Genomic DNA, 13,833 nt, shown 5'->3' with positions numbered 1-13,833 from the left:
TACACAGCATAGGCGATGATAGAATGTGTGTAGGCTTTGCTATTAGCCAAAAAAATCGAAAAGAAATTACACACAACTTCCACAAAATTACGAAAGGATGACACAAAATCAGCTGAATGTCCAAATTGTAATTATGTCGTAATTGCAAAAATATACACAAAATTTTGCCTAATCGTAATTAGCAGATCATCATCACTACTACCTAATGCATTAGCGCATGCTCCCCTATATGTCTGTATAAAAAAAATTATTCTCATAACCAGTATGTAACAATTACTGGTATAAAAGAAAATTTTAATGACTGTTAAAATTACCTCTTGCACCTGTGCAGGGAACACAATTAGTGGAGATAACAATTACCCATTAGGGATAGACGGCTCCCAGTCACAGAGCTGAAAAAAAATATATTAGTCTTGTTTAAGTGAAGCCACATTTATAAGAAAGGAAATACAATTCAAACATCAGCCATTACTCTCTCTGATTCATCCAATTTCTGCAAAACATTACAAGCACCTTTAGTATGTTAGCAATAGTTTTACTTTGTTAAATCAAACGCTTAACTCATCCTAGGTGCTTTGTAAAATGTTGCGTCGTGATATATCTGACTAATATGATCTGTTTTTATTTTTGCTGGATATCTATTGTTAAAGAGACTCTGTAACAAAATTTTGAGCCTTATTTCTTCTGTCATATAAGTTCCTATTACTGTTCTAATGTGGTCTGTCTTACTGCGGCCTTTCCTACTTGCACAGTCTCTGTAATAAATCTTATCTCCTTTCCTCTTTCGTGTCTGTCGGGCTGAGGCTGGAATGTGTGGAATGTGCAGCACTGCTTGTCATTGGCAGAAGCTTTACACACCCCCAAGCTCTGCATGAGTCACACAGTAAACTAGTTCTCAGCCTATGATACTCTGGTTAGAAGCCAGTCTTTTGTTTGTAAACACTGCCTAAAACTGTTAATTACTAACCAGGATTGCAGCAGGGAGTGGCAGAAACAGCACAGAGGGGCCCAGGAGGACATAAGGAATAGAATGGTATGCTTTTTATTATAAGAATTTTAGAGTACAGATTCTCTTTAAGGTTGTTACATGGCTGCATAGTAAATTATGTAATAAAACAGCGTAGATTTATATGGACAGATTTTGCCAAACAAATTATTTTCACAAAGAGTTGAGTTTATGGAGTGTCTGTAGATAAAATATTTTTGGACTTAGCAAGAATCTGATAAAAGTTCCACACTAATGCTTTCATTTTTTGTTGCATTATGCATCACGGTATGTAACGTGTAATTCTGTAACAAAGTCCCCAGAGCTGTCAACACAAGGAGGCGTGGATGTCTTTTGTTGTCCTTCAAAATAAACACGTCAGTATCCCTCAGACCTTTGATAGTCTACCTATAACATTTTACTGGAGTTGGTTGCTGTACTGGCCTTCCAGAGATGAGAAGAACGAAAACATTTTTTTCTAACTGATTTATGTTTGACAATACCATGCACTGAGCACTTGGACAAGTTCAGCTGAACTGTTCTACAACAGAATTGAACATCAATTCATCAACACTATGGATGTACCAATCAATGGGCTCCTTTGTAATCAACTTGGAGGTTTTCATAAAAAAAAAAATAATAATAATTATAATCACTAAGTGAAATATCAGTCTGTATCAATCCCTGGTGTACTGTCATGGTCCTAGTATTTTGCGCTGGTTGATGACCTTATCTAGCCTTCAGGTGGATCTTCAGAGGTATGTAAATCTCTGATTATTTACTGGTTTGGCAAAGAAATCCACTGATTGACCAGGAAGCTAATTTATCATTCACCTTCAATGGCTCCAATTCATAAAGCATTACCGTATGCGGTAATGCTGAAAACAGACTTTACCGACCACTTAGCAATGTGTCAATTCATAAAGGCAGTTACCGCATGAAAAGCTGACATTACAGACCAGGGAGATAAATTACCGACTTGGCTGTAGTCACCTCCAACACATGTCAGTAAATTGTCAGCAAATGTCAGTTCATAAAGCCTTCAACAAGCAGTAAGCCTGACGATAGTTACTGACAACTCTGGTGAGGCGTTAACAAGTTACCGACACCTCTGGTGAGGCGTTAACAATGCAAAGTGCAGGGAGCCGAAGTCTGTGTGAGTCATCGGTGCAGAGAGCCGTCTGTGTGAGTCAGCTGTACGAGTCATCTGTACAGGCAGGGAAAGTCTGTGTGAGTCATCTGTGTGAGTCATCTGTGCAGGCAGGGAAAGTCTGTGTGAGTCATCTGTGCAGGCAGGTAAAGTCTGTGTGAGTCGTCTGTGTGAGTCATCTGTGCGAGTCATCTGTGCAGGCAGGGAAAGTCTGTGTGAGTCAGCTGTGCGAGTCAGATGTGCGAGTCAGCTGTGCGAGTCATCTGTGCAGGCAGGGAAAGTCTGTGTAAGTCATCTGTGCGAGTCATCTGTGCAGGCAGGGAAAGTCTGTGTGAGTCATCTGTGCGAGTCATCTGTGCAGGCAGGGAAAGTCTGTGTGAGTCATCTGTGCAGGCAGGGGAAGTCTGTGTGAGTCCTCTGTGTGAGTCATCTGTGCGAGTCATCTGTGCAGGCAGGGAAAGTCTGTGTGAGTCATCTGCGCGAGTCATCTGTGCAGGCAGGGAAAGTCTGTGTGAGTCCTCTGTGTGAGTCATCTGTGCGAGTCATCTGTGCAGGCAGGGAAAGTCTGTGTGAGTCAGCTGTGCGAGTCAGCTGTGTAAGTCATCTGTGCAGGCAGGGAAAGTCTGTGCGAGTCATCTGTCTGAGTCATTTGTGGAGTCATTTGTGCAGGGCAAAAGAGAGATATCGCCACACTGCTCTACTCTACCGCCCAATGGGCTGCGGTAATTTACCGACCTTCAACGGCAGCTTGGAAAATCTTTATGAATTAGCACCAAGACCGGGAAAATACAGAGTGCGGTATTTTCCCGACAAGATTTTTTTTATCGCACTGCTTTTTATGAATCGAGGCCAATGTGGTAAAGGGATCCCTACTGTACTGCAATGGAGACTGCCAACATCAGAAACGTTATATCAATCTTATCCTCCAGCCACCTACAAGGCAGCAGTCATGATGTGCTGTTGGTTACCTTTACATTATTGTTTAACAGATTGGTGCTTGGGAATTTGTGAACCCTTCAGCCTTTCTATATTGATACAGTATATGAATATGACCTAAAACATCACTCCAACTTAAAGGGATACTGTAGGGGGTCGGGGGAAAATGAGCTGAACGTACCCGGGGCTTCTAATGGTCCCCCGCAGACATCCTGTGCCCGCGCAGCCACTCCCCAATGCTCCGGCCCCGCCTCCAGTTCACTTCTGGAATTTCTGACTTTAAAGTCAGAAAACCACTGCGCCTGCGTTGCCGTGTCCTCGCTCCCGCTGATGTCACCAGGAGTGTACTGCGCAGACACAGACCATACTGGGCCTGTGCTGTGCGCTCTTGATGACATCAGCGGGATCGAGGACACGGCAATGCAGGCGCAGTGGTTTTCCGACTTTGAAGTCTGAAATTCCAGAAGTGAACCGGAGGCGGGGCCAGAGCGTCGGTGAGTGGCTGCGTGGGCACAGGATGTCTGCGGGGGACCGATAGAAGCCCCGGGTAAGTTCAACTCATTTTCCCCTGACCCCCCTACAGTATCCCTTTAAAGTGGACCTGAACTAAGAACTTTTTCTCGGCTCTAAAACATATGCAACAGCATAAAAACCATGTCTTTGTTACAGCTGATGCAAATCCTGCAATAATATACTGTCTACTTCCTGCTTTCATGGAAGCAGACATATTGTTAAGATCCTGTGATTACCAATCAGCTCTCTGCCATGACACAGCCGATGAGATTAAATTACAGTTGTGATTAGTCACAGATAAGGGTGAATTAGACAGGCTAAACTCTCTATATGCATACAGGGTACATTTCTCTTTTCCTGCTGTCCTGTGTAAGAGTTCAGGTCCACTTTAAAGGTAACCTGCTGAACCGAGTAAAAATATTTAAAATAAACATATGATGCCACAACCCACAGTGCTGGTAATACTTTGGACCTAATTTTCTCCAAAGCCATCGCACTTACCAACCTGGACATTACACCATTCCCCATCTCCGACCACCACCTCATCACCTTCACCCTCACTCCATCCAGCACCCCCTGTCTCCCTCCCCAAACTGGACGTTGGCAGAGAGATCTACGCAACCTTGACCCCAATGTACTAGCCACACCCCTCCACTCTCTGTCCTCCTCCCTCCCCAGCCTAACCTGCCCCAACGAAGCAGCAGCTCAATACAACAGTAACCTCTCCGCAGCCTTAGACCATGCGGCTCCCCTGACCTTTCGTACCAACAGTCGCCCCAACCCCCAACCTTGGCACACTGCCCTCACAAAAAAACTACAAAATGAGACACGAGCTGCAGAACGCAAATGGAGGAAATCCCGCCACAACAATGATTTCCTGGGATACAAGACCAAGTTGCAGACGTACCATACTGCCCTCGCTGATAGTAAACAGATATACTTCACTCACTTGATCGCTACCCAAGCCTCCAACCCACGTCATCTTTTTGCCACCTTCAATGCCCTACTTAACCCCACACCTCCCCCCCCAACCTCCACCCTCTCAGCCACTGACCTATCAAACTACTTTATCAACAAAATTACAACAATCCGGAGGGATATTTCTCTCCTCCACTCTATCGCCCCCGCCTCCCCACCACATCCGACTCCTGCCTCTTTCTCCTCCCTTACCTCCTTCAATCCTGTCACGGTGGAGGAAGTCAACCAGCTGCTGGCAACTTCACCTGCCACTTCCTGCCCCCTAGATCCGGTCCCATCTGATTCTCTGCGCCCACATTTTTCTGATCTGGCCCCTGTCCTCACCCATCTGTTCAACCTCTCCTTCTCCACTGGCATCTTCCCCTCCATATTCAAACAGGCCACTGTGCTTCCCCTGCTAAAGAAATCTTCACTTGACCCTGCTCTGCCATCCAACTACTGCCCAATCTCTCTCCTCCCTTTTGCCTCAAAAATTCTTGAACGCCTGGCCCAACAACGCCTGACCAACTTCCTTAACTCCAACTCCCTTCTCGATCCCCTGCAGTCTGGTTTTCGCACAGCCCATTCTACAGAAACAGCCCTCACCAAAGTGGTAAACGACCTTGCCCTTGCCAAAGCCGAAGGTAAATACTCCATCCTGCTCCTCCTGGACCTCTCCTCGGCATTTGACACTGTCGACCACTCCCTCCTCCTCCACTCCCTGCAGCTAATGGGCATTCAGGACCTAGCCTTAGCCTGGATCTCCTCCTACCTCTCCAACCGCTCCTTCACAACATTTTTCAATGGCTCCTCATCCGCTCCTACACCCCTCTCAGTTGGTGTTCCTCAAGATTCCGTCCTAGGACCACTCCTGTTCTCACTCTATACTGCCTCAATTGGTAAAATCATCTCCTCCATGGGTTTCAATTATCACCTGTATGCCGACGACACCCAGATATATCTCCACACCCCAGATCTCTCCTCCTCTACCATGGACAAAGTCTCTGCCTGCCTCACATCCATTTCCTCCTGGATGGCTGCCAGGTACCTGAAGCTTAATTTGGACAAGACTGAGCTTCTAATATTCCCACCCCGCACAGCTGCACCCCTCCCAGATCTGCACGTCACTATTGAAAATACTACTATCCACCCTACCTCCCAAGCCCGCTGTCTAGGCGTTACTCTGGACTCTGAACTTTCCTTTACAGCCCACATCCAAGGTATTGTCAGATCCTGCAACTTCCACCTCCGCAACATCTCCAAGATCCGCTCCTACCTGTCACTTGACACCACTAAACTCCTTATCCATGCCCTTGTCATCTCCCGCCTAGACTACTGCAATTCCCTTTTATCTGGCCTCCCCTCTAACCGTACTGACCCACTTAAATTGGTAATGAATGCGGCAGCCAGACTGATACATTCTTCTCACCGCAGTGCCTCTACAACTCCGCTCTGTAAAGCACTACACTGGCTCCCCATCAGCTTTAGGATCAATTTCAAAATCCTGTGCTTGGCCTACAAATCAGTGCACAAGACCTGCCCGACCTACATCTCTGATCTGGTCCACAGGCACATACCAGCCCGCCCCCTCCGATCCTCCAATGACCTGCGCTTAGTCGCACCACGCATAACTCAGTCACACGCACGATTGCAGGACTTCACCAGGGCTGCCCCTACTCTCTGGAACTCTCTCCCACCAGCCGTCAGACTCGCCCCCACCTTTAATACCTTCAAACAAGCTCTCAAGACTCACCTCTTCACGCTCGCATACCCCCCTACACCAGTATCATAATATGTTCTGTTAGACCCCCTCTCAAAAGACGCACCTATTGTCTCCACCCCACCCTTTAGATTGTAAGCCTCTGGCAGGGCCCTCCTCCCTAATGTATCCATCTTGATTATGCAATCTTACTCACAACCACCCTTCTTGTAGACTCGAACAGTCTCTATCTTGACCTATGACACTGTATTGTTATCAAATCATTTGCATGATCTTGTTTTGTTGTGAGTTTCCGTATGTTCTACCTGTATGTTAACCCATTTATCTATTGTGCAGCGCTGCGTAATATGTTGGCGCTTTATAAATACAATAAATAATAATAATAATGTACCTGCAAATAAATATTACATATTTACCTTGCCATGAATTCTTCTCCAGAGACCACCATTGGCTTCAAACAATGATTCCTTCCAGGTGTGAAAAGATTTTTTCAGAACTAATATACTGTATATCAGTTGTTGTCAGTTACAACTGAAAGGACAACTGATGTGCAAGGTAATGTCCATGTTTCCCTATGGCTCATGTGGGCAATATTACAGTTTACAAAACACACTTTCTGATTCACAAATACTGACATTTGTAAATATGACAGCAATATAACGGTTCTTTTGATCTCTACTGCTGGGTTTGCAGATCTAATACAGGTATTTTGATGTGTATTTAGTATTACTAAGGTGAAATTATCAATTTGAACACTAGTTGGTGCCAATGTGACCAAGAGTATACATAACTTCCTTATTTGCACTCCAGCGTGGTTGCGAATGCTGGATGGAGGATTTCCTGGTTAGTGGTGATGTCATGCCATTTTCTGATTGGCTGAGTGGCTCGGAATGACTCTCTATGGCAGAACGGTGGCATAGTGGTTAGCACTCTCGCCTTGCAATGCTGGGTCCCTGGTTCAAATCCCAGCCAGGTCAACATCTGCAAGGAGTTTGTATGTTCTCCTCGTGTCTGTGTGGGTTTCCTCCGGGCACTCTGGTTTCCTCCCACATTCCAAAAACATACAGATAAGTTAATTGGCTCCCCCCTAAATTGTCCCTAGTCTACAATAAATACACTACACGATATAGACACATGACTATGGTAGGGACTAGATTGTGAGCCCCTCTGAGGGACAGTTAGTGACAAGACAATAAACTCTGTACAGCGCTGCGTAATATGTTGGTGCTATATAAATACTTGAATAAATAAAAAAAAAAATATGTGCAGATTGGCCGGCAGCAGACAGCCCTCCCAGACAGAGAATTTTGGAGAATATTACAGTTTGACAGTGTGCTGACCTGGAAGCTGTTACAGGGTCATCACCATTTTCAAAATGGAGGATGGAGAATTCCATTATTCACAGTAACAAACAGGACTTTAAATATATGCAAACATAGACAAATAAGAAGTACGTTTTTTTCCAGAGTAAAATGAGCCATAGATTACTTTTCTCCTATGTTGCTGTCACTTACAGTAAGTATTAGAAATCTGACAGAAGCGACAGGATTTGGACTAGTCCATCTCTTCATAGGGGAAAGCTGAACGGTGCTGGCAAAAAAATGATTGGCCTGAGCACTTCCAGAGTTAGAAAGAGGCTCTGTATATACTCAGGCAGGCCCTTTCAGCAGCCAAACACTCATACTTGTCCTCCCTAATTTCATCACAGTCACACAACCATAAAGTACATTTGCTACCTTTAACTCCCAACTCCAGCCCCCACCTCCACCTCCCACTCTCTGCATTTCAGCCGTGGACTTTACCAGAAAAAAAATCATCAACATCAGGAAAAGCTTTGCCCAGCAGCCTCCTCTCTCCATACAAACCCCAAAACTTATATCCTTCCTAAACATTTTCTCACCATTATCTGAACTCACTGTCTTCTCTCTAGTGGCGGCTCCAGGAATTTTTTTTAGGGGGTGCTATGCAGGTGCTGGACCAATTTCCGGGGGAGCTGACGACCTGCAGCGCGCGAAGCGCGCCGCGGAAAAGAATGGGTGTGGCTACAACCTGCAGCGCGCAAAGCGCGTCGCGGCGAATCGATGGACGTGGTCATGACCGGATGAGGGCGGGGCTAACTGTAATTTAAAGTGAACCCAGGGTGAGAGTGATATGGTGGCTGCCATATTTATTTCCTTTTAAACAATTCTAGTTGCCTGGCAGCCCTGCTGATCTATTGGCTGCAGTAGTGAACTGAATTACACCAGAAACAAGCATGCAGCTAATCTTGTCAGTTCTGACAATATTGTCAGAAACCCTTGACCTGCTGCATGCTTGTTGTGGTTGAAAGAATTAGGTCTATGGTTGAAAGAATTAGAGGCAGAGGACCAACACGGCAGCCAGGCAGCTGGTATTACTTACAAGGTGATAAATATGGCAGCCTCAATATTATTCTCACCTCGGGTTCCCTTTAAAAGTGCAACGCAAAGACAGAGGGCCCAAGCTTTGGTGACCCTTTCCCCAGAAAATTCACATAATTGTGCAGGTTTTCTTAAGAAAATACACGTAATGTGAGCAGATTTGAACAAAAAACACGTTCAATGACCCCAATATGCACAATCGTTATCAGATATGACCCCAATATGCACAATCGTTATCAGATATGACCCCAATATGCACAACCGTTATCAGATATGACCCCAATATGCACAACCGTTATCAGATATGACCCAAAATATGCACAACCGTTATCTGATATGACCCCAATATGCACAACCGTTATCATATATGACCCCAAAAAGCACAACCGTTATCAGATATGACCCCAATATGCACAACCGTTATCAGATATGACCCCAATATGCACAACCGTTATCAGATATGACCCCAATATGCACAACCGTTATGAGATATGACCCCAATATGCACAATTGTTATCAGATATGACCCCAATATGCACAATCCTTATCAGATATGACCCCAATATGTACAATCCTCAGCAGATCTGACCCCAATATGCACAATGCTCAGCAGATCTGACCCCAATATGCACAATGCTCAGCAGTTCTGACCACAATCAGCAGCATCACCTGAAAAAGAAAAGAAAAACCCATTTACTCACCTAGTCAGAAGACCTACTGTTCCGACCTCCTCCTCTCCGACCTCCTCGTGGCGCGCAGCTCAGCTCCCACGATCCTCTTCCTTCCAGCAGCAGCCTGCATTACCCGGCGAGCAGGGCTACGGGAAAGTTCATACTTATTCTTGAATACAAGTTTTATTTTGACACCTTTAGCTAGGGTCTGGAAAATGTTTGAAGAGACTCTGAAGTCTCTTTACCTTCTTTTGTTTAACAATCCCCTTCAGCTTTAATGCCCTTCAGTTAAATCGCAGCATCCCCGCGGCAGAGGAGTGATTTATTACCAGATTTATTACCAGAGATAAGCCCTGCAAAGCCCCCCCCCCGGCAATCTCTGTGGATCGCCGTCTCTCCCCGCCCCTCTCAATCTTCTTTCACTAAGAGGGGCGGGAGGAGGCAGAGATCCACAGAGATTGATTGCGGAGAGGCAGAGCTACAGCTCAAAGCTCTGCCTCTCCAGGAGGAGAAGCCATGCGTGTCAGAGCAGCATGATCTGTGACCTGCAAAGTCGTAGAACGCTGCAAGTCGTTTTCTAGGTAATAAATCACTCCTCTGCCGTGGGGATGCGGCAATTTAACTCTGGCATTAAAGCTGAAGAGGATTGTTAAACAAAAGAAGGTAAAAAAAGAGACCTCGGAGTGTCTTTAAAGTAAACCTAAACTTTTAAAATAGTCAAAAATCAAATACTTACTTCAGTAGGTAAGCCTCGGGTTCCTAACAAGACTTCTCCCATTTTCCACAGCTAGCCTGATCCAGACTGGCACCCCCAACATTTAAAACATAACATTTGATGCTGCATGCAGGTTCACTAGTGGCTTGTCGCTCAGACTCTGGTGGAAATAGCCGAGCCTGATAAGGTACGCTCTACTGTGAAGGCTCAGAGGGCTCCCGCCTGCGCTGTAGAGTGGATGTGATCAGGTTCATTTACCCCCAAAAATCGAATGGAAGTGCCAACAAGGGGACTTTTGGGGGTGCTATTGCTGGATCGCCTTAGCTGAAGATGATGGGATAGAGTTGCTCAAATCCGTATCCGGATGAAAGCCGGATAGTTGCTATCTGGATTTCATCCTGTTAATTGCAATCACCTGTGCGGGCTTTCAATCTTACCCAGCTGACGTCTTCTTAGGTCCGTCCCTCTGCGCCTCCCACGATGCGGTCCATGCGGCTGTCACGTGAGGGATGGACCTAAGAAGACGTCAGCTAGGTAAGATTGAAAGCCCGCACAGGTGATTGCAATTAACAGGATGAAATCCAGATAGCAACTATCCAGCTTTCACCCGGATACGGATTTGAGCAACTCTACGATGGGTGAAGGCTCTTTAGGATCCAGAGGCTTCCCCCTCCCTCCCCTTCAAGTTTACTTTAATTTTTTGCCTTTCCTTCCCAGATAGGACATTTCCCTTTAGAATGGTAATTCTTAGTTTTTTTATGCTGTGGGCAGGTGCGTTACAATGCAGTCCTACGGGGTTGTCTGTCATTTTGTGTTCCACTGTGTAGCATTGCATTTTAAGCCTCTTCCATTCTGTTTGATTATTTTCTCCAATATTCAGAACTTTGTTAGGATGCTTTCTGCATTTAGGGCTAGTGCACACCAAAAACAGCTAGCGTATCTGCAAACGCTAGTGGTTTTTGAAGTGTTTTTTTCAGAGCGATTCCAGGCATGTTTGGAGTGATTTTCTAAACATGCCTAGTGGGTTTTTTTTAGCGTTTTTGTGTAGCGGTTTTTATATTTTTGTTACAGTACAGCTGTAACTGAACAGCTTCTGTAAAAACACTTGGTAAATCGCTCTGATCTAGAATTTTTCAGAGCGTTTTTCCACTTTCCTATACTTAACATTGAGGCAGAATCACCTCAGAAATCAGCAGAAATGCTGCAGGACCCGAATTTGCATTTGGGGAAAAAACAAACAGCTCTGGTATGCACCAAATCCATTGCAATACATTAGCCAAGCGGTTTTCAGCCCCCAAGCATTTTTAAAAATGCTCAGAACTGCTCTTGGGGCTCAATTCACTAAAGAGTGATAGCTGCTATCACAGCAGTTTTCACGCAATCTGCCGCGCGCATAGTTTGCACGTGTAAAGGCTTACGTTGCCTGATAAGCTTAGGTTTGCATGCGATCACGTGCGCGTTTCATGTTTCATGCGCAAAACCTTTGCTTATCACGTGAAGTAAGCCTTTACGCGCATAAACCTTTGCGCGTGGCAGATCGCGTGATAACTGCTGTGACAGCAGTTATCACGCTCTAGTGAATCAAGCCCTTGGTGTGTACCAGCCCTCAATCATTTATATTCAGCCTCTTCTGTCCTGTTTCTCCAGGGTACAGGACTTTGGAAGAACACTTTTTCACAGCATAGGAAACCTTTGAATTACTGTTCAAAGGGGAAATGTGTTTCTGGGGAGCAAAGGCAAACATTTGTGTACATATTTGAAAATAAAAATCCAGACCCCAGAAAAAGGAGAAAATATAAAACTTGGATTTATGGTTAAAACTCTTAGCCCCACTGGGCCCATCCATACTTCTTTAATTAATGACTGTATCCTGACAGACTGGGAGACTGTCTCCTTCACGCATCTCAAACTTTTATTATCTTACTGCTCTGTTTAGTTGTTTATTGAATGCTTTTACTGTATTGTCAAATGCTCTCAGGGTTGAATAGACCTAAGCACTGATCAGGTCCTTTACATTTCAAAGGAGGTAAGACAGAGTGACAAACGAACATGGGGTCATTGTTGAAGAAGCCTGGAAAATAAACTTGGTATTTCAAAAGCTTGCAAGAAAACTATGGACAGTTAGTCATTAAACTGCACTGATTAAACAATTGCTTGTTGATGTTGACATATTTTGAGTTAACCAGAACCATTAGATACTTCAATGTTTTGGTTTCCATACAACAACACCTAGAACAAACTGGCTTGGACATTAAGTGGCTTAAGACTTATGTTTTTCCATAATTGTTCCTTGACCAGACTTTAACTACTTCCAAAGAACTGGAATTGGAAAGCACATTATTCTTGTCTTGATTTGCACTATTTCAACTCCTGTACTGTCCTTGACCTGTAATATCTGTGTTATCTGTGCACATATCACATTGTCCGTGTCCATTAAGCAACTGCCAAGTCAAATTCTTTGTAAGTGCCAGAATATTTGGCCAAGTACCATTATTCTGATTTCACAAACTATACGTTTTTGCAGAATGTCTTGGAACAATGACACATACATTAAAGAATTTATCTTGCTGGGACTTACCAGCATCCCTAATGTACAACATATACTTTTTATAATATTTTTGATCATGTACTTGGCCATTTTATTTGCAAATGCTCTTATTATCCTGGCTACAGTCATGGACAGCAGGCTTCACACTCCAATGTATTTTTTTCTCATAAATCTATCCTTTGTGGACATCTGCTATTCATCCTCAAGTATCCCAAGGATGCTAAGAGATCTGTTATCAGCCAAGAAAACTATTTCATTTGAAGAATGTGTTGCACAAATGTACATATTTCTATCACTGGGAGGGACTGAATGTCTACTTTTAGCCATAATGGCCTATGATCGTTATATTGCAATTTGTTACCCATTACATTATACCTCAATAATTTCCAAAACTACATGTATCAAAATAGCTGCAGCTGCGTGGGTTTGTCCATTTCTTTTATCTAATTTTCATGTTACACTTACATGGAGCGTGGATCTTTGTGGACATAACAGAGTTAACCATTTTATGTGTGAAGTGCCAGAAGTCTTATCATTAGCATGTGGAAATGTAACAGTTGTTGAATCTGTGGTTTTTGCAGTTGGCGTCCTCTTTTTAATCGTACCAGTCAGTTTCATTACCATAACATACATTAACATAATAAGAGCCATTTTAAAGATAAGTACATTTTCAGGACGAAAAAAGGCCTTTTCGACTTGTGGCTCTCATATAATTGTTGTGACTTTATTCTACGGGTCATCTATGGCTGCTTATTTGAAGCCTCAATCTGAGTCATCACCTGATGCCAACAAGCACTTTGCATTGTTTTATTCTATAGTCACACCGCTGTTGAATCCGCTGGTTTATACGCTGAGAAATAATGAAGTTAAATCAGCTCTGAAGGTTTCTTGGCACAAGCTATGGAAGATAGTTCATACTTCAATACATCACCCTCACAAGCCTTAAAATCAGAAATCAGTTCTCATACCGAAATCAACAGAAGACCATCCACAAATATCGTTAGAACTAGCAGTAGTACAAGAACTTACATACAACATAAAGGAATTATTATGTCTGAAGATACCATCAAATATTTGGCTAAGATTTAGCCTAAAACTATTTAAGTCTACTTTTGTTTTTCATATGGAGGAAATTCAGTACCCAGAAAAGTTTATTTATTAAAATTAGATATTTAAATACTGGATAAAGGACTCTTTTTTTCTATTCTTTTTTCTATTTCCACAATAAATGGCAATCCT

At 43.8% G+C, this 13,833-nt stretch overlaps 1 protein-coding gene across 1 annotated transcript; it reads left to right on the top strand.

Moving 5' to 3' along the window:
• The first annotated feature begins 12,571 nt into the window (after positions 1–12,571).
• Positions 12,572–13,540, top strand: LOC137504602 (olfactory receptor 2B6-like). The gene has a single exon (XM_068233185.1). The coding sequence runs from the start codon at positions 12,572–12,574 to the stop codon at positions 13,538–13,540; it is 969 nt and encodes a 322-aa protein (XP_068089286.1).
• The last annotated feature ends 293 nt before the right edge of the window (positions 13,541–13,833 follow it).

This window comes from Hyperolius riggenbachi, chromosome 4 (genome assembly GCF_040937935.1).
Source record: "Hyperolius riggenbachi isolate aHypRig1 chromosome 4, aHypRig1.pri, whole genome shotgun sequence".
NCBI lineage: Eukaryota > Metazoa > Chordata > Amphibia > Anura > Hyperoliidae > Hyperolius > Hyperolius riggenbachi.
The sequence above is the reverse complement of the archived record's forward strand: the minus strand, read 5'-3'. Positions and strand labels throughout refer to the sequence as shown.